Source organism: Nymphalis io, chromosome Z, assembly GCF_905147045.1.
Source record: "Nymphalis io chromosome Z, ilAglIoxx1.1, whole genome shotgun sequence".
NCBI lineage: Eukaryota > Metazoa > Arthropoda > Insecta > Lepidoptera > Nymphalidae > Nymphalis > Nymphalis io.
In genome coordinates, this window is record NC_065918.1 from 11003189 (window position 1) to 11030172 (window position 26984).

Consider the following 26984-nt stretch of genomic DNA (forward strand, 5'->3'; position numbering starts at 1 on the left):
GCACTACAATCATCGATCACAGAGTTGTCGGCAAAGAGTTTAGCCAGGAGGTCGGCTTTCTCCTGCGGACTGTGAGCTAGCGATCCGTCCGGATTTCTGAGCGGTGGCAGCGAAGGTTGGCAGAAATTGTTTTGCACAGACTTGGTCAGACGCCAGAAGCTACGGGAGCCCCTAGGATGCGAAATAAGGTCATGAACAATCTGTACAATGCGCTGTGCATTCGCTCTCGTGTATGCCTTCCTACAGGACTTGGAATTTTTATTGTAGTTTGCTTTCAGTGAGTCAATGTTAGATGCCCCGCTAATGCAGCCGTTGATCCACGCGCGATATGCCGCCTGCTTAGATGATACAGCGTCGGCACATTCACGAGTGAACCAACGGTTACGCGTGCCCCTATTGATGAGATCTGAGCTGAGATCTGTTCAATGCCCTAAATCGCAAAAACGGTTAAGCGCATGAAAAATATTTATTTTTTAACGTATATAGATAGCTAAACGTCCCGACTTCGCTCGGGTAGATAAGTATAATAATGTATTTTAGATAGGATTTGCGTAAAATCCGTTCTCAGTGAGCATCGTCGGGAAAGGAGAACCTAACTGTGACAAATTTCATGTTAATCGGGCACATAGGTTAGAAGATCTCATGATGAGTGGTATTTCGCTTATATAACTACATATTTTTGATTTATGTGTAATTATACTTTTTTTATAAAATATACATAATTATGGTACTACTCTGATAATAATTAAACAAAGACTGTTTAAGAAGGTTATTTATTTGTTGAAACGGATTTATTTAGAGGATATATTAAAATGATCAATATTTCATATGTAAAAATATTAAGTATAAATAATAAGTTTACGAATATAATGGTGTATTGCAATAAAAGTATTCCACTTTAATACAAAACTCGTTTGGGAAAAAAATAAGCAACACTGTAATTATTAAGCGCATATAGCTTAAAATCTTCATATACATATATTATATAGACAACAATTTTATTGGATTATTGTATTAATGTCCTCTTGTGAATTTTTTAATACAAAAAAGGCAACACTGTATTAAACGTAGTGGTTATGTACTCTGGCTGGCTGGCTGTGAAAATGGCGTAAATTGTTGTATGCATGTGGGTATTCATTCTTTTCAAACCATCAGGAAATACAGATCCGATTAATCTCCTGCACTGCTCCTGCTAACATAGGTACATAAAAAAAAACAAAACATATAATATATATAGTCTTGTTTATTCTATTTCTACTTATATATATATATATATTACTAGGTACTATTATTACTTTTGCTGCTGCTACTTCTGATGCCGCCGTTAAATGTAATACTTGCCTGTGTTTGTCCTATTTTTTGTATTTTCTAATTGTTTGGTCATTGTATTATAAATTTATCACAATAGTACCTACCTTATATATTATTATGTTATAGAAATAACTAAGGTACTATTATGATAAATTATTAATCAATAAAATATGGACGTACCCATAGATATTAACTTATTACCTTGATATGTACCGTCATCAGAAAGTCTTAAAAAACCGTCAGTGATGTGACTTGGTTGTCATTCGCATTTCATAACTCTTGCTAGTTGCGCGAGTACTTCGTTACATTGTGAATTACGCGTTATCGACCAAGGTGATCAATAAAGTTTAATACCGTTGATGTGATTGGAGAATTGTAAGTACAGTTTTCTTGTTAAAAAAATCGATTATGTTGTCGTTAAATATTTAAAACGTTATAAAATGTAGTGCCGCTATGAATTATTAGTTACTTCACTTTGCGAAAGATTTTTTTTACTTCTTAAATCTGTACAAATTTAAAATTGCGATTGCGACTTATTATTCTATTAGCTTAGAAAATATTTTGCAAAGCAAGTTGTTTTATACTGCTAATTAAAACGTATTTTCTTTTATAAAATTCACATTTCTGTTATAAAGTTTTTGATCGTCTTTTAACTATTTTTTTTATTATAGGGAAAGTTAATAAATTAATCTTTAGCATAGGTACCGTCTGAAATAAAATAGGTGCTACGTGATCTGTCTCTACTATAAGTTACTTATAATAATTTAGAGGGTAAAATATTTATTATACGGTATCAACATAGCTGTCACTTTGCATGTAAACATCTTATTCGATGAGTGCGTTCATTATGTAAAATTCTCTTTTTTGAAAACAATATTATTGAAAAAATAAATTGATAATAAAAGTTATTTATTACACGCTTGTTATTAATTTACAATAACTTTTTAATCTATCAAATATATATCTTAGAAAAAATGCTGTTTTATTAACATACGAAACAAAGATTAATCTGGACAAGATTCGGTCTGCCGAACTTATCGCCTTACAATTTTACATCCATAGTGTTTATTTCAATCTACTTTATATGCAGTTTAGTTTTGACATAAAAACCACCAAATCGAATTTATTGAAAACATAATCAGGCGAGCAATACGTACATGAAATTTATTTGAAATCGATATTATAATTTGTTCACATAGATATACTAATATATAGGCGCCAAAATTATACAAACAATTTGGACCAAAATACAATTTTGTAGACATTTTTAAGCTTTGGGATTTTATTTCGATATAATAAGGTGATGTAGTGATATGACTTAAAAACGTGATTGCAAAGGCCAATACTAATATTTGAAAAGAACTAAGAGTCGCCGATAGACAATGATAAAGGGTTAAGGACAGGTGTTGCTTGTAATTTACACTTACAAATTTCGAACATTTTGTTTTTGATGTTTTATTGAGTGTAGCATAACTTATTTCAAAATAACTTCTAGGTCGTCGCACAAGTTACTCAATGCAAAAGACAAGCGCCGCCACAATGTTTATATAAAAAAAATTACTTGACTAAGAGTGTATGGCTTAGTTTCGATAATTTTGCATTACATATTTATAAGTACCTACATATACTTATACATTTATTTATATCAAATTAATAACATATAATATACAAAATCCGAACTCAGTTAATGTTTTTTTAATGTAAATATTTATTTTATTTTTTAATGTCATCGATAATAACATAAATATTTAATATATGAAAATTATCCTTTAATCGACAGATATTGGTATTAAAAATTTTTTTTTTTCATGAACCCGCATGCTTCTTGCAAGGAGAACTGCAATAGGTTTTGACGAGGATTTCTAAGATAGATAGAGGAGATAGATGGACTATGTAAGAGATGACATGAGCTAGAAGTGATATGGATGCATGGAAGTAATAAAAACACTGCTGCTGCTATTTGTTTTGCTTATGACACAGCCATCTTTAATATATATATGTACATATTTTGTGAAATAAATAAATCTCACAATACCACACTTAAAAATTTTACTTTACGTTTATCAGAGTTAGGCATGTTCAGAGATAAAAGATATTAAGAGATATATACATAACGTTGACATCTTATCACGACGATCACGATATTAATCACAGTTAGCATATTCTTGCAACTACCATCATATGTATATATTAGGCGTCATATGTATAAAACCATAGCGAAATCATTTCTTTAAAATGAAAATTATTTCTCATTACACTAGCAATATTAGCCAATGGTTAAGTTTGACTTTAGTTAAAATAGACATTGGAAAACGTAATAGCCCTTTAACCATTAGTTGACCAGTTGACTATAATTAATCTAACAGATTGACATGTTTTGACTACAGATCAAAAAACCGGACCTAAATCACTAATGAATAACTAACTCTGTAACCAACAATAGGTATTACCGAGCATATATATATAGTAATGTTGAATTTATGCATGTTCTTATGTGAAGTTAAACTTAAGGACATGCACAAAACCTTTAGCATTTCCTCTTTGAATCGCAATTCCGTTCAATGATCTCTTAATATGATCATGACCAATTCTACGAGGCTTAATAAGAGCAGTAACATCAATGATGTCTTTTTTTGTATCTAGAGAATGCGAAAAATCCCTCATGAACTTCTTTGACAGAAAAGACGAATATGTTAGCGAATAGAATGTAGAAAAATATTATAATTTTACATTTTTATAGGACATATTTGCTTATAATAATTGTCAACTATAAAATAGAATATCACTCATACAAGGATCCTAGCCAGGTAATTAAACACTAAACATAGGGTTAATCAGAACTTAATCTACTCCTCGTTCGAAGGAAGGAACCTAAACATCAGATTCGTAATTACACAAAAGCCACCTACATACCAAATCTCACCAACATCAGTCAAACAGATACACCAAGCAATTCTCCAAAGTGGATCCGAACGACTCCAACAGAAAATTCTCCAGTGAAAAAACTTTCAGTGAAGAAAGTCAGTAAACGAGAAGCCTCCCAAACCCATATTCACTGTCTACTCACTCCTCAAAACCTTACGCGCAGCTATAGTGTGATTGCGCTTAAGGCTCACAAGCCACAAAGTCACAAAGATTTTCAAAGTTCAAATGCAGCCACACATCAAGACTAATAATAACAAGCATGAAGGGCTATTAAAGCTTAGAATCGAAGAAGCGGAAAACAACAATAACACCTCAGAGGTCATAAAAAGGAACAGGTAATTTGCTTTAGAGGTCGGACGAAAAAATCATATTCTACACCCCAGAAAAGACCCCATCACTGGCTTAACTGAATGCACACGGAGATATGTCTAGTAGAACCAATCCTCTCAAGAGCCTAATAGCTATTGAAAAACGATCCTCCTAAGAATTGGGAAATACCAAAGATGATAACGTGGGTGAACATGAGCACCAATGAGTTCCAAGATCTGAAACTTTAATATTAAAGAAGACGTTGTCGTGTCCAAAATAGCAACAGTGGCGAAGAACACTAAAGGGATAAGATGATCTACGAGCGGAAGCGGACGCGGCGAAGAAAATACGCACAATAGCATCAATCTTCAGAGGAATACAGAAACCACTGCAACCGGCTTCTAGTCAACGAGGCAGTCATGAACACTTTCGGAGTCATCGTGATGGTTATAAAAACGTGTAGTCTTGCTAATCGGAGATATCAATCAACTCCATTAAGAACAAAATTTCTTTAAGCTAAAAAAATATCTTCAACATTTCTTGTCTATATTTTTACTGTTGTAAATAAACATACACTCATCCCTCCAAGTAATAAAATTCGTGCATCTAACTCATCATATTACACCGGCATTTCTATCGCCAAGACCGAATCTCAGACTCTATACTTGACACACATACAGGCAGAGAATGAATCCCTACAGGTCCAACGGCACGGCAACCGAGAAGAAACCACCACCCTTACAATACATGAGGTACAGGGACGAGATTACGACACGGTCATCTTCATCAAATTCTCAATAACTGTGACTATTTGCCTTGTTTTAAGACTTTTTTTACCTACAGTTTTTTATATAGTTGAACATATTTCAAAGCTCTCTTTCCCTTTCTCTCCACGTCATATTTATTTTCTCTTTCATAAACGCATAAACCTGACATGTCGTTAAAAAATACTTTTAATTCATTACTCGTATATGTTAGTTTCTCGTTAAAGTTTAATTTGATACAGTCATTAATTTTTCTAGCAAATTTCCAAAATACGGTCGTTATATTCTCTAATTTTACCAGCTTTTCAATGTATATTCGTAAATTTACATGCCAATAACACAATAACTTGATCACCTAACGAGAAAATATAAATCTTTAAGTATTGCCGTACGTGCAAGGACAGCAAGATACATCCGCCCATAAAATATCCAGGTATAAAATATCTTTGAATAATGCGGCATATTACTGTCAACCTTGTACATTAAATACAAAAAAAAATGTATCTTAGCTATTACGGTCAGATAGACTATAAATTATAAATAGATTATGGCAACATTACAAAGCTAAAACATAAGCAAGTAATAAAAGAAGAAAAAATGTATAACCCCACTAATATAATTTAACTATAAACATGGTTAAAACTAAACAATTTAATGCAAACTTAAAATCTATAGTTTATGAAAATTATAATATATTATAATATTAATGAAAGTTAAGATTAAGATAACCTAACAACTAATGATAAATAAATGTACTTATAAGTTTCATATCATATCATCGAAAAAAATTACAATCCTTCTAATCTAATTAAACTATAAATAAGGACAAAACTAAACAATCTAATACCAATACATTATACAATATAATACAATTTAAAAATAAAAAGTATTATTCTATAAAATTCAAAACTAAAAATATTAAATTTAAAGTTAAGATTAATAGAACAAAATTACAACCGAGTTTATAATTACAAATTAAAGCCACAAAGTATTTAATATTATCAATGTAATAATGAAATTCATAAAAAAAAAAACCTAAAACAATCAAACAAAACGAAACAGAAATTTACGTATTTAGTATACCGTCATTTATGGGATAATAGCCGAACCATATGTTATAACAACAAAAATACGTACGTGAACTATATACTGTACCGATTTTGATGAAACAAAGACTAAACCTGAAATACTTCTTATAATAATTCAGACTCACAAATAGACAAAATTAAAGAAAAAAGATTGTTTTCGTTCGGTAACTCGCAAATAATCATATAATATTACTTTAAAAGAGGAAGTTATTCGAAATCACAGACAGACACTTTGACAGTTTTATTTATTTGTATATAGTATATTTATAGATAACTAAAAAAATGTAAATGTTTGTAAATTTAAGAACAATAATAACATTAGATAATGATTATTAATTATAATTTTTAATCCGCATTAGGTATTCCTATTTCTGAACATATTGTAGGTAATACCGTGTATTCTTACATTGGAGGATTCGGCTATAAAAATAAATAAATAACTCGGTATAAACCTGTTGCAAAGCTTTTCATTTTGCGAGAAGAGTTTGCGTCGAATATTGTAACGATAGTAGACAACATGTTTTAGCATTCTGTTGATGCAACCACGCACGTAATTAGAAACTTTCGGAAGTAGGACAAAATTAGCTAGTAGGCGAGATAGAAAATGTCTAACATAACAACAAATAGCAAAAGTAAAAGCATATCAAAAGGACATCTGAGCATTATCATGGGAATCAGACATGGCGGTTCGATAGAATTGAAACGAATTCACACAGTTACAATTTGATTGTCTTAAACAATCATAAAATACAATCCTTATAGTAACTTTATCCCGAACTCAATAAAATCTTAATAAAACAATAAGCAATGCACCATAACTAAGCTGTAGGAAACAGACAAGTCTTTGGACTAAGAATGTTTTACAACCGAACCAAAGCCAATTAATGTACTGAAGATTCATTTAATTCCACAACGTTTTTTTTTCGGCCGGAGTATTGTCCAAACGCGTTATTAATAATAATAATAATGATCCTAGCGTTTGCATTGCTTAAATGACTTGACAGAAAAAAATTAAATAACAAAATTGTTTACAAATCATTATTTAAATAATATTTACAAACAGAAAATTATTTCCAGCCTTTACTTTACTATGTATTTATATTTACATTTATAAATATAAATAGAGCGATTGATTTTTAATCATTATTGTCATTTTAGCAATATAAATAAATTCCTTCCATCAATTAGGCTACGTTATATAACGCGCAATTTCCTTAAAAATATTAATTTTAAGACAGCATGAACAATAATATTCATAAATATTGTATAAAATCGTTACCTTTAACATTATCATTATTTATTTGAAACATTTATTAAAGACTATACATAATATTTTTAGGAATAAAACGCTTTCTGATCAGTTTGTATACGTCACACAAACAAATGTTTCAACTTTCGCTCGCAAACAGGAAATGAAATAGGGTCAAATAAATTTCATTTACCAGTAACTTTTTCTTTGCGTCTTTTACAGAATCAGTATTAATTACTAAAGATTCTTATTTTCATACGATACGATTTTTAATACCTAATTTCTATTTGTTGTACACGAATGGATGCGGTGAGACAGAATAGGTCATTTTGATATAATGGTATTAAATTCAATAAAATTAAAATTTTGCTAATATTTCTTTTTCACTATTAATATATTTCGTTTTGCAAGATATAACTTACTTTAATTTTGATACAGAATAATAATGCCCTCCAGACCGATTTCGACCGCGGCGGCCAATCTCAAGAGAGATTAGCGAAATGCGGAGACGATATTATAGTGCACAAGTGTGTGCACAAACGCAGGTGCACTTTCTCTTCCCTTACTCTCACAATCCGATGGGAAGGCAATCCGACACGACCGGAAAGAGTTCAGGCGCACTGCGCAAGACCAACGGCTTTACATGCTTTCCGAGGCACGGGAGTGTACACACTTCCAACTTCTAGACTCCAGGATTCTCCTTTTCTGACAGAAAAACCCAATAACTTTTTATTGGCCCGACCTGGGAATTGAACCCAGGACCTCCGGGTTTGCAGCTTTACATCAAGCCACTAGACCAACGAGGCAGTCGGTACAGAATAGGTACCTACAAAAGGTACCATGTTGGTTTTTGGTAGGTACTAATCCTATTTACTAATTAATAACTTTATTCAATAAGAATGTGATTTTAAATGAGTATCCAAGTATATCCGAGTAGTCAACGTGTAGTAGATTGTATTGCACGTGACATAAATAATTGCCTCGTTGGTCTAGTGTAAAATAGAAAGGGTAAAGAGCACTTGAAACAATTTGAAGATACCCCAAACCCTCCGATTGCCAATAAAATGTTGTTATGATTTTTTTCTCTCTCATTATAAAGTATAGAGCATATTGGATTATTTAGCAATTGGCATGGTGCTAAACACCAATAAAGTTAGTTTTATGTGCACTTTGTCTGAAATTTCTGTAAGCTTATCCCATGATATGCTATCAATTTCTGTCAGATGGATAGAAAACCCACGTTTGAAGATTAATATTGCAAAAATTAGACTACTTATGTTGGATATCCTTGACAGCCGTAGTTTTACATTAACCTTCATGAAATAGCGTAAAGGTTAATGTGGAAATGTATCTATCGGCCCATGAAGACATCATATAAAAGTTGTCCAGAAGTAGCATATGGATTTAAGTCTCTACCATCAACTTTCAAACTCTTTATGTGCAATAAAACTACCAGAAACTATGCAATTAGATAAAAAGTTATGGCCATTTTCAAGTAGGATGTCAGAAGCAAATCAATAATCAGATATTTGTAGTAGTCCAAAGCAAATAATATGTTAAGTTTAAGTGGTTACCTTAACCTAATGCGGATTCCGGATTACTTCCCGGGACGGGCCAATATATCATTAGATTTGTCTATCAAGAAGTTCTCTGAATAAGAACGCAGTCAAGAAGCTGCCAGTAATAAATTTTCGTGCCTTGGAGAACTCATAAAACCATTTTTCTTGCGACTAATCGCTATCATACAATACAAATGTCTATCAAAGATGACTGAGACACATTTAAAGTTTCGTCTACTGAAGGCTCCTTACTCCTTAGGACAGATTTGACATATTAAATCTTCACTAAGGAGTGCCTTAAGTAGCTCTTAAATGTTGTGTGTGGCAAAAAGTTGTAGTTACTCCACTGGATTATCTGTAACATCCTGTAAATATCCCATAACTGGGCTTAAGCTTTTTTATCCCTTGGGGAGTGGGTTTGGAGCTTATTCGGTTGGTAGATATAATAAATAAACTAATATACCTCAGTTTACGGATAAAATAAGCGACCACGCCTTTTTTTTATATCTCGAATTTAAATGTTAACCTGTACTCAAACAAACGTTCTACAGTTTCGATTGTGACGTATTGGAATTCAGCGTGAACAATCCAATTTCCCTTAAAAATAAGGGAAATTGGATTATTATTTTATTACTTATTATTATTGAATTAAATTATTATTTTATCATTAGCATAAATTTGTTGCCAATATTGCTTAAAAGAAATATAACAGAAAAAAATAACTCTTATGGGTTAAGTTTCAACTCTTTATAAACACAGTATTATATAAGTAAAGTATAATGCCAGCATTTGAAATTCACACTAATAGGCTAAAAACCTCAATGGACCACTTTTTTAAATATAGTGCGTTTATATAATTTAATTTTATGATTACATCAAGTAAATGTTTGAATCTCAAATTAGCATTAGAAATCAGTAGTATGTTGTTTATATTCAATTGGAAACGGTTTACAAAAGTTTTTATTACTTTATTTTGACGGTTAATCTAAAATATTTACATAAAATTAATCTAAAATCTAAATCTAAAATATTTACATAAAATATTTGCCTTGAATTTGAGTATAAAAAAATGCTATTCTTCAATGCATTTCCGTATTTTCGTTTTTACATTTTCAACTTATTTTTGTTACGATGTCAGCAAAAATAAAGCAATATTGGTTTTGTAATAACTTCAATGGTAATAGTATACAAGGTATTACAAGAGATTGCCTTTAAAAATTAAAAAATATATTCCTATTTGAATAGAGTAGACTCTCTGACACACTATAGGTAAATAATTATTTTTTATCAATCGATGGTAAGGTGTAACCTTCACGCAATGTCATTGCAAAAATATGCACCACATTAGTCCGTCAATGCGTATCCAAGCATGGGATCTTAGGCATAGTCTCTTACGTGATTACACCGGCCAACTCATCTTTCAAAACAGAACATACATACATATTTTTGATGTTTTACCGTAAAAAAAGTTAAGATTTTCAAAACATGTGAAACATCACAAGGAAAATTTGAAATGGCATAAATATTAAATAATAAAAATTGTGAGAACTCGAAACAGTCGAAGGACGCGACTTCAGGTGTCACATGTCTTATTCACACGACCACCCTACTTATATGTTGAGTCGGGTGGTGACGCGGAACGATTACTAATAATTTAGTTTTTATTCTCTGATTTGATTTTGATTGATTGTTCAATTTGCCAATATATCAAGGGCACTTTAATAATTGCTAAGCGCAACCAATGGCTTTTAAGTCGTTTTATGTTTTGTTTTGACTTTGTAGGTGTATTTTAATTAATTAATAAGATTAAGAACAGTACATTTCAAAATAAGTTTAAGGCACAATGCAAGCAATGGCTTCTATCTATGCAAAAGACGCAATGTGTCTGGACAAATGTGTGTAACTAAACTTCAATATTTAATTGTTATTTTGATTGTAATTTATTAAAACATATATCTCTATTTGTTTAAACATTTTAAATATTATTATTATTATTTTATTTTCATTTTTTTATTTAATATGAAATATTTTCCTTTTTCTAGAATCAAACAAAAAAAAACTCACTGTTTTAGTAATGCTTGCATGTTTTTTTTTTTATTTTAGCCTATTCGGCGTGTTATAAAATTGTATTAAATTTTATTATTCAAGTAATTTTATCTTCTTTTACCTTTTACTGCACTGAATGTAGCGTTTGTGTTGGCAGCATATGTACAAGGCGTAGACTGAAAAGCAGCCTAGCTGAGACTACGACCTTTTCACCAAATTATGAAATATGATATTGTTAACACTTTTTTTATGGTTTTGTACCTTAATTTTTTTTGTCTTTGTTTCTTTTTGGTGAATAAAGTTATTTATTATTATTATTATTAAATACATTACTCTCCCTCCTCCTACTACTACCTCCTCCTGTCTCCGGCAGCCCGTAAGGACCCCGGAGACCAATTCCTCCTCCTCTCTCTCTCCGGCGGCCCATAAGGAGCCCGGAGTCCTCCTACTTGCCACGAAGCCGCTCGCTGGTCCACTCTGCGCAACAGAGAAGTACCAGGAGCGGCCCGCGACACTTCCGCCGCGTCAGTCTCACCCGCGATCGACAAGCAATCCGGAAAAACATCGGATTGCTGGTCGACCCCGTTGCCCAGGGTGCACCACGTGGAGGTGACTGACATGCACCCCTTATATTTGAGTAACTCTTGTAACCTACGTAAACCTTTATGACATCATCGATATATGATAATAATAATGATATATTGTCGAACTACAAAAAAATTAAATATTTTTCGATTAAAAATGAATATCCAAAAGTGATTGAAGATCAGGCTCAGTGGCGTGAAAATAATTCTGAGCTGGAAAAAATCGTCAACTGCATCGTGTAGGGGGGACTATGCGTCAGCTGCTCGCATGAACTTGTATAAAAAATATGTAAAATAAAGTTATAGTATGCCGCATGAAATATAACTATGTCATTGCTTAATTATTTGAAAGTACGAAAACAATAATCAGCTTTCTGGGTAGCGGTAGAAAGACCGTCAGCTGAAGCAGTAAACATTAGAAATATTGGAGCAATGCTACTATGCTGTTCCCTTTTACACCATAACTTGAACAGCTGACGGTCGGTTTGCTTATTAGCCGTATAAGATCAACTATCGATATTACCTTTCTAATTGATGTTGTCAACATTATAGCATTTTTTTGCACATCTTTCACTACTCGTATCTAGGTTTACGGAGCAAATATACGTTCGCCTAGTTGAGGCTAGTTGATTTTCTTGTTATGCGTCATTGTTATTGTTTAACGTACTCCACTATATGTTGATAAATACAACATATCGTCGCGTTATATTGTTTTTTTTATATTCGCCGGGAGGGCAAATGACTACTCCACCTGATGGTAAGTGGTAGTAGAGTCCAAGCGCGACGACGGCCAGTACAGACAGGAAAAACGTTCTGCACTAGCCGCCTTCGCCTTGCCGGCCCGCAAGATGCCTCTTCACGCCTCGTTTGAAGGAACCCGGGTTGTAAAAGCAGGAGAACACGTGAGCTGGTAAGGAATTCCATTTTTTGGAAGTGCGACTAAGAAAGGAGTTGCCAAATTTCTTTGTGCGCTATGGTATTGATGTCACAGTTAGGCGGTGACATCGAGAACCAGCTCGCGTAGACTTAAGAAGGAAGGGCGAAGCAGGAATTAGAGAGAATAATTCCTCAGAGCACTCGCCGTAATACAGTCGATTGAAAGCGCTCAGCGATGCTATCTCTCGACGCAATTGTAAAGGTTCGAGGGTGTTTGTGACCTTTACGTCGCCAATAATGCGGATCGCACGTCGCTGCAACCGATCCAAGGCCTCCAGTACCTACTGGAGGCCTTGGATCCTCCAGTAGGTACCGAACCACAATAATAATTTCATCACAAGTAAAAATGTTTACCGCCCCATGAAGTGGGCACGGGTCGGCTAGTGTGTTATAAAATAGTTAAAGGCATGACCAAATATATAGAAAAAAATTAACACACAGTGTGACGTTTTATTATGTAAGATATATTAGTAATAAGAAGATAGGTTACCTTTAAAATGAAAGTCTTTTATTATCAAATTATTTTTTGATTTGAATAACTATAATGTTTTAGACAGTCCTATACTCGTGCCGAAATAGTTAATATATATAAGACTTAGCAGAGCCATCCCAAAGGTGCAAGCAATATTCCACGTAAGACCGTACCTGTTAATTAATGTTTTAAACAAATGATTATTTATCCATTAATTAAATGGATTAAGCTAAAATTAACTTTGAGTGTACTCAATACAAGCTGTGCCTTTATGTAATTGTTTACAGCGTCTTTATTTGTTCACAAAAATCGTTCTATAGAACGATCTATAGCACGATTTTTAATATTAATTATAAAGAGGTAAAATTTGTGAGGTTGTAGGGGGTAATAATCTCTGGATCTACCGAACCGATTTTGAAAATTATTTTACCAATAGATAGCCACATTATTTGTGAGTGTCATAAGCTATATATTAACCCATAGAATGAAAAGACTTTCGTGGTAGTCGGATTTGAAAAGTAAGTCGGAGAAAAAACGGTTGAACAAAAACGTTTCTCACGAACGCTGCTTTTACGATGAGAAATATATGATTGAGTTCTAAAGAAAAGTTGTAGAGCTTGATAACGCCTACAAAAAAGTCAGTGACAGCATATGTCTAACTTTTATTTTTAAGTTACAAAGAATAGATTTTATTTTAAAAAAATAATTTAAATCGTTAGGTCATATTATCAACAATTATGAATTCTTATTAAAATAAGTAAACTTATCGTCTCAAGTGTTTAAAACAAAAGATTTTTCCCTATTACTGCATATAATTTGATGAATGGTTAAAGAGATAATACGACATAGGTATGGAACCGCGACCGTGTCGTAATCTATTGGTGATATTTCTATTAGACGGTTTTTTCATATACAACACGTCAATTTATTTCTAATAAATTGCTTTATCACCAAGGAAATTTTTTTTTTTTTTTTAAAGTTTGGTTGCATAGTTCAAAAGATAATTTAAAATATCAAATACGCGAGACAATTTTTTATAATGCCAACGCGACTTTTGGCAGTCAGGAAATAAATCACAGTCATATTATACTCAATACTAACCGAACCACAATAATAATTTCATCACAAGTAAAAATGTTTACCGCCCCATGAAGTGGGCACGGGTCGGCTAGTGTGTTATAAAATAGTTAAAGGCATGACCAAATATATAGAAAAAAATTAACACACAGTGTGACGTTTTATTATGTAAGATATATTAGTAATAAGAAGATAGGTTACCTTTAAAATGAAAGTCTTTTATTATCAAATTATTTTTTGATTTGAATAACTATAATGTTTTAGACAGTCCTATACTCGTGCCGAAATAGTTAATATATATAAGACATTAATATTATAAATTTTAGTATCATTAAAATATGGAATAGTGACATAGTAAACATATTTTTCCATAAGTAGTCAAGTTTCGCAAAGGTTGCAGTCTACAGTGAAGGGTATTGCGTAAAGTCTATTCGGTAATCAATTGTAAACAGTTAAAACCATTCTAGCAGGCAACCGACACGCGTTATCGTATCTATAAGAAATGACATTTACTTGTTCAGTTAATCCTTTTAAAAGATCGCGATACACATTAAATTATTAAAACGTATGAGAAACTATTTGCTCGTTTATCGCTTGTGTATAATAAAGTGTTTAATTTAAACATGTTAATGTTATAGTGAAGCTTATAATATTATCGTTGTGCGCAGATGGCGCCATTAGCGAAGGAAAACATTTTAGTGAATGAACCACAACACTACGGTTATAAGAAGAATTTTCGCACTGCTCTTCCACAGTTAATTGCAGTTGGTGTGAAAAATCTTCTACTTCTAGGTAAGTAGCAATAATGCCTTGACAGCGATAAGGCTTACGTTAAAATTTTAATTGCACTTTCCGTGAGATGCTAAACTACAATCATATATGTTTCATATATGATCATATATGTTTAATTTTTTATTCAAAGTTAACGTTAATATCGCTCTAGACATCTGCACTATTGTTTGATTTTAAATAATTTAAAATTATACAGATATTATATGAATGAGAAAACGATGTCTTTGCCCACATTTTAATCGTAATATAAAATTTCATCATAAGAGATTAATTTTTTAGGCACTCCGCTTATAGACCTTTATAAAAACAATAATGAAACTTCAATGTTATTTTTTATTTAGCACAAAGTCATCAAGTAGTTAATGGATTGTGTCAGTGTGGTTTTATAATACAATACTACAAAAACATTTATATACTAGAAGGACGGCTACTATTACCAAATGAATAAATAATAAATTAAATTAGTTTTTGTTGAAAAACTATAATTACTAATATAAAAAATATATATTTATGTCTACGATATAACTTCTAACGTATTTTAGTGGTATGTAATTAATTATAATAAATTAAATGTTTAACAAGAGCTCTATACACAAAAATTTTCAAAGTATTTTTACAGTTTCGGTATTTAGAACTTTTATATATTTATAGTACCAGTTAAATAAATATTAAATTTTAAATATAATAAATATTTAATTTCAGTTATATATAACAAATTCATCAAATATGTCTCTGTTTATCGAATCGTTTTTTGTTTAAAATATAGGTAAGCATCATAAGAAATATTTGTTAATGAAAACAAAAACATCATTACTAAAAAAGAGTATAACATAAGTACATTCATATACCTACTTACACAATAATTTTAATAAACACCGCGGTATATTTTATTCTATATAAAAACAATGTTAACGTTGACTATTTTATAGCATCTTAAATCTTTTTAATCTAAATTCACAATATCTTATTAATCTAATTAGATTAATAAGATATTGTGTGAGTATGTACTCTACAACTCAGTATTAGTTACCTACCTACTTTTAATTAAGCATAAATAATTTACCATTTAACATTGCTTCCAACAATTAAATAATTATTAAAAATCATTAAAAAGGAGCGGATTATTTTTGTGCCGCGGCGACGCCAAGTCTTAAAATATGCTACTGCTAACAAATTAGTTTATTTTACCTAAAAGTTTACAATATGGCATATTAGTATAGAGTTGAATTCCGGTTTCAGGTATACGCTATTTTTTTATTTACTTTAACAAGACATAAAATAATAATTTACTTTTTCAGGGTATGGAATGACACTTGGCTTTCCGACTATTCTCATTCCTGCTGTAAAAAATCCGATCGAGGGAGAAAATCTACATTTAGAAAATTCGGAAATATCATGGATAAGTAAGTAATTTATTTATACGGTTTTATATTAAATGAATTATACTTTGATGGTAATTATGACTTCCGTCGCTGTAAATGTTTTTACTTTGCCCATTTAGTACTCGTAGCTAAAAAGGTTACATCCGTGATCATGTGACTGTTTCATTGAAAGTCACGATTGAAATCTTATTTAATTGTAAATAATAAGTGTGAGGCTGTGAGCGGTCAACCTTCGTTTACTGATCATTCTTGTGCAAGGATTACTCGGAATCAGACAGTTTTGATGTTCCTGTAATAAAAAAACATTAACATAAATGCAAAAGAACATATAGATTTCGATAAGATCAAAATATATTTATAAAAATGACTTTTTCTGCTTAGTGGAATTTTAAAATGAAATAAGGCCTGTCCGAATAAACACTGTACAATACAATAAAATTATCAGTGTTAAACGGAATTAAAAACTAAACGATCAAAATGTTTATCAGAAGGCCTACATAACTCTGCCTCTGTTTATTTGATACGTTTCACCATCTGCCTGTCCAACTGGTTTACACAAATATGTATATTGTATGTACATTATATATACTCGTATACTTTAGTCAGTGATCGCGCTTATTTTGTTTGCGAATTTTATTAGTTTCTCTGACTGAATCTAATGTCAAAATGAGTGTCTTGATCACGTAATTTTGTAGACATGTTCCTTATCCGAAATCATTAAAATGCATCTTCTTGCATCATAATTTAAGAAGAATATAACTATAATTTCTAAAACAGAACTTTTGGAATGTAACTTGTAACTTTGCTAATAAAATCATGTTTTCATTGTTACACAGGTTCAATCAATTTAATTGTAGTTCCGGTGGGCTGCGCGTTGTCCGGCATTGTGACATCACCGTTAGGCCGTCGCCGCGCAATGCAGATGGTGAACATACCATTTTTCATTGCCTGGTTGATATTCCACTTTTCAACCAACACCGGTCATCTCTATGGCGCCCTTTTTCTAACTGGACTAGCGGGTGGGCTTCTTGAAGCACCAGTAAGTTCCTAGTATTGTCGAAATGTTTTTGATAGTTGATTATTTTAAATAGCATAATCCAGTAAATTTGCATATCACTTGAGTAATCTTTGTGTACACCATCTTACCTAATACTCACAGCTTTAAATAAACTGAAGTGCAATCTATTATCATTAAGACATTATTACAAAGTATATGATTGTTATCTGAAGGTAAATGCTGGTATTATATTAATTCATTGCTGCACGTGTTCTGTAGTTAATACATAGCTTCTTAATCATAAAAATCTATTTCGTTTAATTTTGAGCAGTTCTATCAAAATTACCTAATAAATTATAACTGTACCCTCTAAAAACGTGTTTTGTTATGCTGCATGTGCAAGAATGACTATTAAACAACTTGGAATTTTGACATTGAAAGTTAAAGATTAACTCAGCTGACATTCATGGTATATGTATATACCTCTGATTTGCTCAATTATTAATAAAATTGCCCGGATTCAATGTCATTTATTTTTAATAGGTGCTTACGTATGTAGCTGAAATCACACAGCCGCATCTTCGAGGTGCGCTGACTGCTACAAGCTCCTTATGCATCACTATTGGAGTCTTTACACAGTTCCTATTTGGCCTGCTCTTCTATTGGCGAACGGTGGCACTGATTAACATTATATTTACGGTACAAAATTCAAATTTGTTGATTAACAATTAAATTGTAGGTATTTCATTTTTTATAATAAACATATTTTACATAATCTTCCTCCTCCTAACAATCGTGTAAGTTTATCTTTAAAAATATCTTTCTTTTTCGATAAAACATGTCTCATGTACATTAGATATTACTTTACGACCACCTACCTATACGTTTCATTTTTTTAAATAATCACATCACTTCCCAGGGACGAATTTACCAATAAACCGAATACCTAAATCAGGTCTTAGGGTGGCAAACTTGGTTGAACTTTTTTTTGGTAGCACAATTAGTCAACCCGCACGTCAACGCTTAAAAATCCAAATGATAAAACTAAATGTGTCCATAGCACCTGTTAAAATACCTACTCCTATTCTTACACATCATAAAACTTTTCGTTCTTCACAAGAAATAGAGTGCGTCATTTTCCTTAGGCCTGGAAAAGCAAAGGTATCAAATCCCCAAGTCTCTTCCCAATATAATTTAATTATATTCATATATCAAACATTATCCGGCCTGTGACGGTTTCCATTCTGTTACCGCACTTCATCTGAGCTTCGATCTCGTTTATAAACCATACATTTTCTTGAATTATTGTATTGCTACATGCCACATGAAAATGAAGGTGTCGCGAGGCACTGTAACTAAATTAAGCTAAAGCAATAGCCTAAGTAATTAATAACACGCACCTGGAGATATAAATATCTAGATTTTTTTAATTCACAGGTCTTAGCAGTTATCGCACTGTGTTTTATACCAGAATCTCCTCACTGGCTTGTATCTAGAAAAAGACACAATGAAGCAATTCAGGTATTTTATTATCCAACAAAACAAACGACAAAATATGTTAATTTGTTTTTTTTAATGTTTTTGTTTTGAAGATTCGCAAGTCATAATAGATGAAGTACAATAATGTTATCTTCGAGACTAAAATTCTTGTCATATCGTTCATCAGAGCGACAGTATTGTATAGGTAACATAAATTCATATTATAAATATATAATGATGTGATGACTGATGGAATAAGATAACCCTTCTGCTGAGTTGAGATGGCCCAGCAGATAGATCTTAACCTAAGATTGCGAGCAAGCACAACTGATTATTTTATATATTTATATAGCACACTTTCTTACCTACATGTTAAGTGCTTATAATTCATCTCATTTTAGCGGTAAAGAAAAACAGCTCAAGATAACCCTCTTGGGTTGGATTTTAGTCTTCTGTCTTACCACCTGAATATTACACTACACAACAATTTAACGCTTAACGATATGAACTGATGATAGCAAGTTTAATCCTGACTTAACTCATAATTCCTTGTAAATTGAAATATATATAAACGTTTATAAAATATTATTATATCAAAAAATAAATATGTTTGTTTATGAATACAGAGCTTACAGTGGCTTAGAGGTTGGACCAGTCCGCAAGCTGTCGAAAATGAATTGAAGGACATACAGGCCTTATACAAAACAAAAGAAGGTGCTGTATTAATACATAAATATAATAATTACTTTAATACTCATTTCAACCTCTTTTTATAGTAACCATAAATCATTTATTATAAGCATTTATATGATTTTAGCGGGAATCGAGGAACAAGAGGAAACATTTAAAGAAAAAATAGTGTTGTATCTCGATAAAACATTTTTGATACCATATTTCCTTGTCTCGTTTAGCTTTTTCGTGGGACATTTTAGTGGAATGACAACCTTGCAGGTATGATTTATTTTATTATGAAAAATAATTTACCCGAACATGATTTTACATTATATAATAAATTAAGCCGAGATGGCCTAGTGGTTAGAACGCGTGAATCTTAACCGATGATCGTGGGTTCAAACCCGGGTAAGCACCACTGAATTTTCATGTGCTTAATTTGTGATTAAAATTCATCTCGTGCTTGACGGTGAAGGAAAACATCGTGAGGAAACCTGCATGTGTCTAATTTCATTGAAATTATGTCACATGTGTATTCCACCAACCCGCATTGGAGCAGCGTGGTGGAATAAGCTCTAAAACCTTCTCCTCAAAAAGGGAGAGGAGGCCTTAGCCCAGCAGTGGGACATTAACAGGCTGTTACTGTAATAAATTATCTATCCAGCATTAAAATAATTACCTAGTTTCAATAAATATAAAAATACCTTAAAATAATTCATTCATTTATTTTAAATAAATCTCATCGTTACTTAAAATCCAACAAACTATAAACAAAATAAAAAAACATGCCTACATAATGTCTGAAAAAAATTTTTTATCCGTATACTGCAGACATACGCAGTGACGATATTTCAGATGCTAGAGGCGCCAATCGACAAATATTACGCTACTCTCATCCTAGGCATCCTACAAATCCTAGGTTCTGTTACCTGTGTGTTGCTGGTTCATTATACGGGAAAGAGACCACTTACATTTTTTTCTACAGCAGCCGCTGGAATATGTTGCCTTCTCGTTGCTGGGTACGACGGTTATATTAAAAGTGTGAGTAATTTTTATATTATGGAATCGAATTAGAGCTAGGTTATAATAAATAGTATAATAAGTTGACTAATTCATAAAAATGTAGCTACATCTTTGCGATAAATTCTAATTATTTATAGGTAAAATGTTTTCTTTTTACAGAACTTGTTATTTAATATTACCATGACTTACGATGACTATAACAGTACCAAGTTAATTGATGTCGTTGATGACAATTTGGTACGTATAAATTATTTGAAAGCTTTGCATTAATATTTTACTATTATTCCTAAGTCTACATAACTACTCATTTATCCAGTAACATACCATTTCTATAGAATGATCACGAAAAGTAAAGAATGTTAGATCTATTTTAAACGTTAAACCTAACCTCCAGGTGTAGATTTTATCTAGATAAAGAAAAAAATGATTATGTGACATGATAATTTATTTTAAATGACTGCAACTGATGCATGTTAAACTAATACTTTGATATTAATGTCGGATATGAAAATGAAATCGTGTGTACTTTTCATGCGATCAGTAACATCGCATGACTGTTTCAAAATCATCATAAAAAAGGGCAAAAAGTTTCTGTAACTGCTTATTACCTACGAAATACGATACAAATTAGTTATTATATAATCAATTCTAGAGTGATCTAGGGGAGGAAGTATACATAATATATAGGTATAATTATAATTAAATATGGCTATTATTTACTAATACCACTTTTAATATGTATTTACAGAATAATCCATATTCTTGGATTCCCACTATGTTACTCATGATAGTAGCTTTCGTTACTTCTGCTGGAATTCGACTCCTTCCTTGGATTTTAATTGGAGAGGTAAGAACACCATTACACTAGTCACTAAAAAAGGTAGCTTAGGTACACGGTAGCATGCGAAAGCGATTCCGTGGCGCTCCTCGTTAAGACGGAAAGGGTACCGCTGGATTTTAGTGGGTATTCCGATGTTCGGGGCGCACTCGGTGGCTTGGACACCGGCGACCCCCACTATCCCCGTTGGGGAAACGCGAAATGCGTTTTTCCAGCGATAAAAAAGGTAGTTTATGTACCTACGCACCTACTTTGTTTGTCAGCGTGTAGAATGGTAATGAGCGATTTCGCCTATATTAAGACAACAAAATCATATAAATATATAAAAGTTTATTCGTAAGATTAAATATATTCGGTACTATTGGATTACTGAGAAATAAGTATTGGCTTTACGGCAAATCATGTTTTTAAATAGTAAATCGAATTTGCAATATTTGAATAAATAAAGTATACCATTACAACAGGTATTTAGTGCAAAAACAAGATCAGGAGGTGCGGGCTTGGCCAGTGCTATCGGATACATTTTCGGTTTTTTAACTAACAAGATATACATCAGTATGGTGGAAAGGCTCTCAATTTGGGGGACATATAGCTTTTACGGAATTATTTGGTAAATAACTAATTTAATTATTACTATTTCAGAATATACGCTAACTAACTTTACTTATTTTTCGTAAAATGTTGATAGAAACATGGGATACTTCCAACACGGGAGAATTTGGTACTTTGTGACAGGGCTTTGTGCAAACCCGTCTGGGTACCACTCACTCATCACAAATTGTAATGGCAAACAGCAACACAGTGTTGCTGTGTTACAGCTAAAGACACAAGAGACATAAAATCTTAGTTCTCAAGTTTGTGGTGAATTAGCAAAGTTTGTAAGTAATAGATATGATTCAAAGTGAATAGCATATGGTGTCTTAGATCTATTATGTAATTATTAGTCTTAAGTCTTGTTTATCTCTTAATATACCTATATATTATTATTAACCGCTGTGCATGACGCACCATGAGACCGCGATCAGACAGGGAGTGACACGCCGTGTCCACTGACACACAGTAATCGTTGACGGCAAATGTCTACTGTCGTGAACCGTGCATTTACTTACCAAAACAGCCATATCTGGCTTCAGACTAAATGAGAGTGCGCCATTTCTACCCAGCGATAAAAAGTGAAAACGAATCGTTTCCAAAATTTGATCGTCCTGTGCTCTAAATATAAATTATCTTATTACAGTTTGATGGGTTGCTTCGTATTCTACTTCATATTGCCAGAGACTGAAGGAAAAACTCTAATAGAAATCGAAAATCATTTTAGCGGTGTCAAGAAATTGACGAATGAAGTGTACAAGTCTAAGGTTTGTACTAATATACCTAAATTAACCTTATTGCAGAATAAAAAAATGAGGTTGATTAATTACTAGCAAACTGTTCACAATTTTTCCAATTATTTATGAAATCAATAATTAAATTATGATACTAAGGGTTGACTCAGTTTAATTGCATTAGATGGCCATGTTTTAAACATTCGAGAAATAGATTAGTGATTTTAAAATAAAAATGTGCCTGACATGAAGAACTATGTGCTTAAGTAATCAAACTTAGATTTAAAAAATACCATTAAATTATAAAAAAGTATTTTATAGGAAATAATATTATATGTTTATCGTAGTCAGTGCATAAGAAGTCTGAAAGATTTCCTTTTTCTCTTTAAAAAGAGGTAAATATTTTATCTTAACGGCGTGGAACCGAATTTGGCAGTCATTTATAACATAATAATAATCGCCTACCTAAAAAAAATTGCATTAAGATGTAAATATTTTATATTAACCCATTCATTGCCGAGACCACCCATCGACGTCTCTTTTTCAAACTTTATTTTCGAGGCCAAATGGCAATAAAAAACGGAGATTTTAGTAAATGTTGATTTTGATTATAATTATTCTACACCGAATACTGCCTGTGGATATCCTAAGACTATGACAAAAGCGAATACTAAACTTACATACTGAGACTTCCCATGGGTGACTATCGTTTAAAACAAAACAAAACTAATTACAAATATTAAATTATGAATGATAGTCATAATTTAATATTTGTAATTAGTTATAGTCTATTTATATATATATATAAATAGACTATATTTACAAAATAAATGCAAAAATATATTTTATAAAGAGAATTTAAAATCATTTTAAAATTTTAAAAAGCTGGAACACTTCTTACTTTTACATTTTGAGTTGCTCGGGTAAAAATCTACGATCTCGTGCCGAAGACGTCGATGGGTGAATAAGAATAAAAAATGGAGATGCCGCGGACGCCAATAGTCGGTCACTTGCAAATGTACGGCGGCATGCCGGTAACATACCTACTTTCTTGGTCGGCAATGAATGGGTTAATTTGACATAATTATTGTGGTCATATTACGGACACCTTTGTGTCAGATCAGATGTAGACAATATTTAATATTACAAATTTCGAGCATTATCGTTCAAACTCTATTAAAATTAATTATAAATTACTTAATGTTTATTTTGATGGCGAAGTATTTCTCTTACAGAAAAAACAAACTGTAGAAGCATCAAAGATGCGAGACTTGAAAGGAACGTCCAATCCAACATTCGAAGGCGACAATACGATCTAGTAATCAAAATAATTAATAAATATATTCAATTTTAAGCCACTTAGTTAAGATTATTTTATCGTTGACTTTACTGCTCTGAAGTTAAGCGTTTTCCTAAAAGTTGCACAAATATTCAGTAACATCCTCTTTCTATCTTATTCATTAGTCTGAGTTGTTCCTTAAAAAAAAATTTGGAAGTATTATTATTTTCGAAATAGATGTTTTCAAATTGATAGTCATAAAACTGTAAAATTGTAGGAATTTAATATTCCTAAAATATTAAAAAAATTGACAGAAGATCATAATTATAACTAAATGATAAAAAATGCACAAAAGAACATTTTCACAACTTGGTACAGTGTCGGCTACTCGCTGCAACTTCAGAGTGGCTTAATTTTAAGTATTGCTTGTAGACATTGTATTTATATTGTTTTAGTATTTTGCTATATTGTATATAATCATATAAGACCAGAATTTATTAGTGAAAAATATCAACTAAATTGATGAACTGAATTCAGATTTCAAATTTTGATATTATTATGACTACTAAAAAATTTATATAAATTGAAAATATTTATTATTAATTTTAACCAAAAAATTCATATAATTACAACAAACAAATTTTGAAAATTTGTGAATGCTTAATATCAATTTAAATACATAGCTTAAATGGTCTATTTATTTTTTTAAAATAATTGCAACTTGTAATATGCATTGTGTATGTGGTAGAACACACATTAAAAGATATCGTGCTGGTAAGGGCTTTTTTACCATTTACTTAGCAATTATATTTTTGATTACTTGATGACGATACCACAATATGTATGTATAATGAAAATGAAAGGAATGCAGTAATACATATATTTATATATTATATTAAAATATGTATAAAAATGTTATTATAATCAGATGGATATAATACCATCTCATAATGTAACGATTAAAGGTACATGTGATACTTGATATATAAATATATATATATATATATATATCAATCATTTGTCAATAAAAATTGTTAAGAAATGATGATGCTTTTATGAGCAGTAAGTATAGTAAGCAGCTTTAAAATGTATGTAATGTGATGTGTTTCCACCTGTCAATGTTCGTTGTCTATACAACTCTTTCAATTCTTCATAAACTCACCAACAGCTACTCAACATTGTGTTAACAACTTACCAATTATTATTTTAACAACTTAAATGTCAATACAGAAAGTTTCGTGAATATACATGGTGTCAAAACAATAGTTGGTAATTTTACATTGATGGTGATGCAGCTTTAGGCTACTCTTAGGAATTTTATAAACCCTTACTCAGTTCATAAAATATTAGCCAAACAATTTCGAAGTTCAATTAAATCTATTCTCAAGATAGAAAGCATTGAGTGTATTAAACAAAAGCCTAAGTATTTGTGATATAAAAATATCAAAGCCGCACAAATCTCAAATTTTTCACAAATATTTAGTGTTAAATGAAATTAGTAATTAATTAAAATTATACAGGAAAATCTATATTATTTTAAAAATAACAGTAATATGATTAAAAATAGAATCAGATTATATGTAAATATATTTTATGAAATGTAATTATTTATGATATATAAATTTGATTGATGCATCATTTATTTCAGGTGGAATGTATATAATAATTATAAACATATGTTATACTAATGTATTACAATTTTTTTTAACATACTTGTGTTTCCTTTTAAATAGTTTTAGCTTTCTAAGCATAATAATTTTTATTTTGCAAGCATCGTTTTAAATATTTTTTTTAATCTACTTCACAATGACTAAAACTTCTTTGTTTATTAGCTTTTAATTTGAAAGGGATATACAAATTCGAAAAAATATTTAACAATGGACAAACTGTTCTATTATATGTTCCTGATCTGTTACTCTATCAAGCAGTGCAGATTATTTAATATACTATTAATTTTGGTGATTTTGTACACATCCAGATAAAGGGATGATGATGATGATGAACATCAAATATTATATTAGAGTAACTATTCAAAAATTATAGCAAAAGAATTATACACATAATTCAATTAGTATATTTATAAGCATGTTGAACAAAAATTATACGTGTATTTTTCCTCATATAGTCTCCATCCTCTAAATATTAATAATATTAATTTAATTTATGATATTTTTATAATTAAAATGACTTTCTATTATATTTCGGTACACCATTTTAAATGCCTACGTCAACTTATATGACTTACTCATATTAAGCTAATATATAACACAGTTACCAACATAGTATTAATACAGATACGAAATAATTTTATTTGTTAATTTTAATTCAAATTATTTTACTCATTACTGTTTAGATTTAGGTTATAATATGTCTACAAACAAAGTACATAACCAGTCATAATATTTATATGTAATGTCAGAAATTGTTTAATTGTCAATTCGAAATTGACATTTAGATTTTAGCATTCTTTAATGTCTATTTCAAACTGACGTGGAATAAAAGATAGACGTTCTAAGCATACCAGTAATTATCATTTAATTCGAATAATTTATTTATAGGTAATAAAATTTTATTTGTAATTTTAATTGCTTTTTCTAAAAATAATAATATCTAATGCTTTGGTAAAGCACATCACAATTGAAGCTCAAATTAACAAAATATAAGTAACATTATATTAATAATAAAAGCTAAAATAGTTTTCTTTTATAATTTTGAAAATTCTTTGCAATATTTATTTTTAATTTTGAAGTCTAATTTTATTTATTGCGCAATCATTTGAAGACTTCAATTCTTAATTAAATTAAATGAGTCCACTTCACCAACTACTGAAAGATTGTTGTTGACATAGGTGAGGATTATTAAAGATATGTCTATGTC

At 31.1% G+C, this 26984-nt stretch overlaps 2 protein-coding genes across 4 annotated transcripts in view; one reads left to right on the forward strand and one right to left on the reverse strand.

The window, feature by feature from the left end:
* LOC126780773 (amyloid beta A4 precursor protein-binding family B member 1-interacting protein) overlaps nucleotides 1–26984 on the reverse strand; it is a 273890-nt gene that overhangs the window by 93872 nt on the left and 153034 nt on the right. The window lies entirely within an intron of this gene.
* Nucleotides 1548–25750, forward strand: LOC126780783 (facilitated trehalose transporter Tret1-like). Of its 3 annotated transcripts, none has more exons than XM_050505485.1 (14): nucleotides 1548–1686; nucleotides 14989–15112; nucleotides 16411–16515; nucleotides 17331–17533; nucleotides 18035–18190; nucleotides 18929–19012; nucleotides 19597–19684; nucleotides 19788–19921; nucleotides 20474–20683; nucleotides 20825–20902; nucleotides 21414–21512; nucleotides 21968–22113; nucleotides 22741–22861; nucleotides 24064–25750. In XM_050505485.1, the coding sequence occupies exons 2-14, from the start codon at nucleotides 14989–14991 to the stop codon at nucleotides 24145–24147; spliced, it is 1632 nt and encodes a 543-aa protein (XP_050361442.1). In that variant the 5' UTR covers nucleotides 1548–1686; the 3' UTR covers nucleotides 24148–25750. The 3 variants fall into 3 exon arrangements, with proteins under 3 accessions (XP_050361442.1, XP_050361443.1, XP_050361444.1); XM_050505486.1 differs by lacking the exon at nucleotides 1548–1686 and adding an exon at nucleotides 11622–11860; XM_050505487.1 differs by lacking the exon at nucleotides 1548–1686 and adding an exon at nucleotides 14802–14885.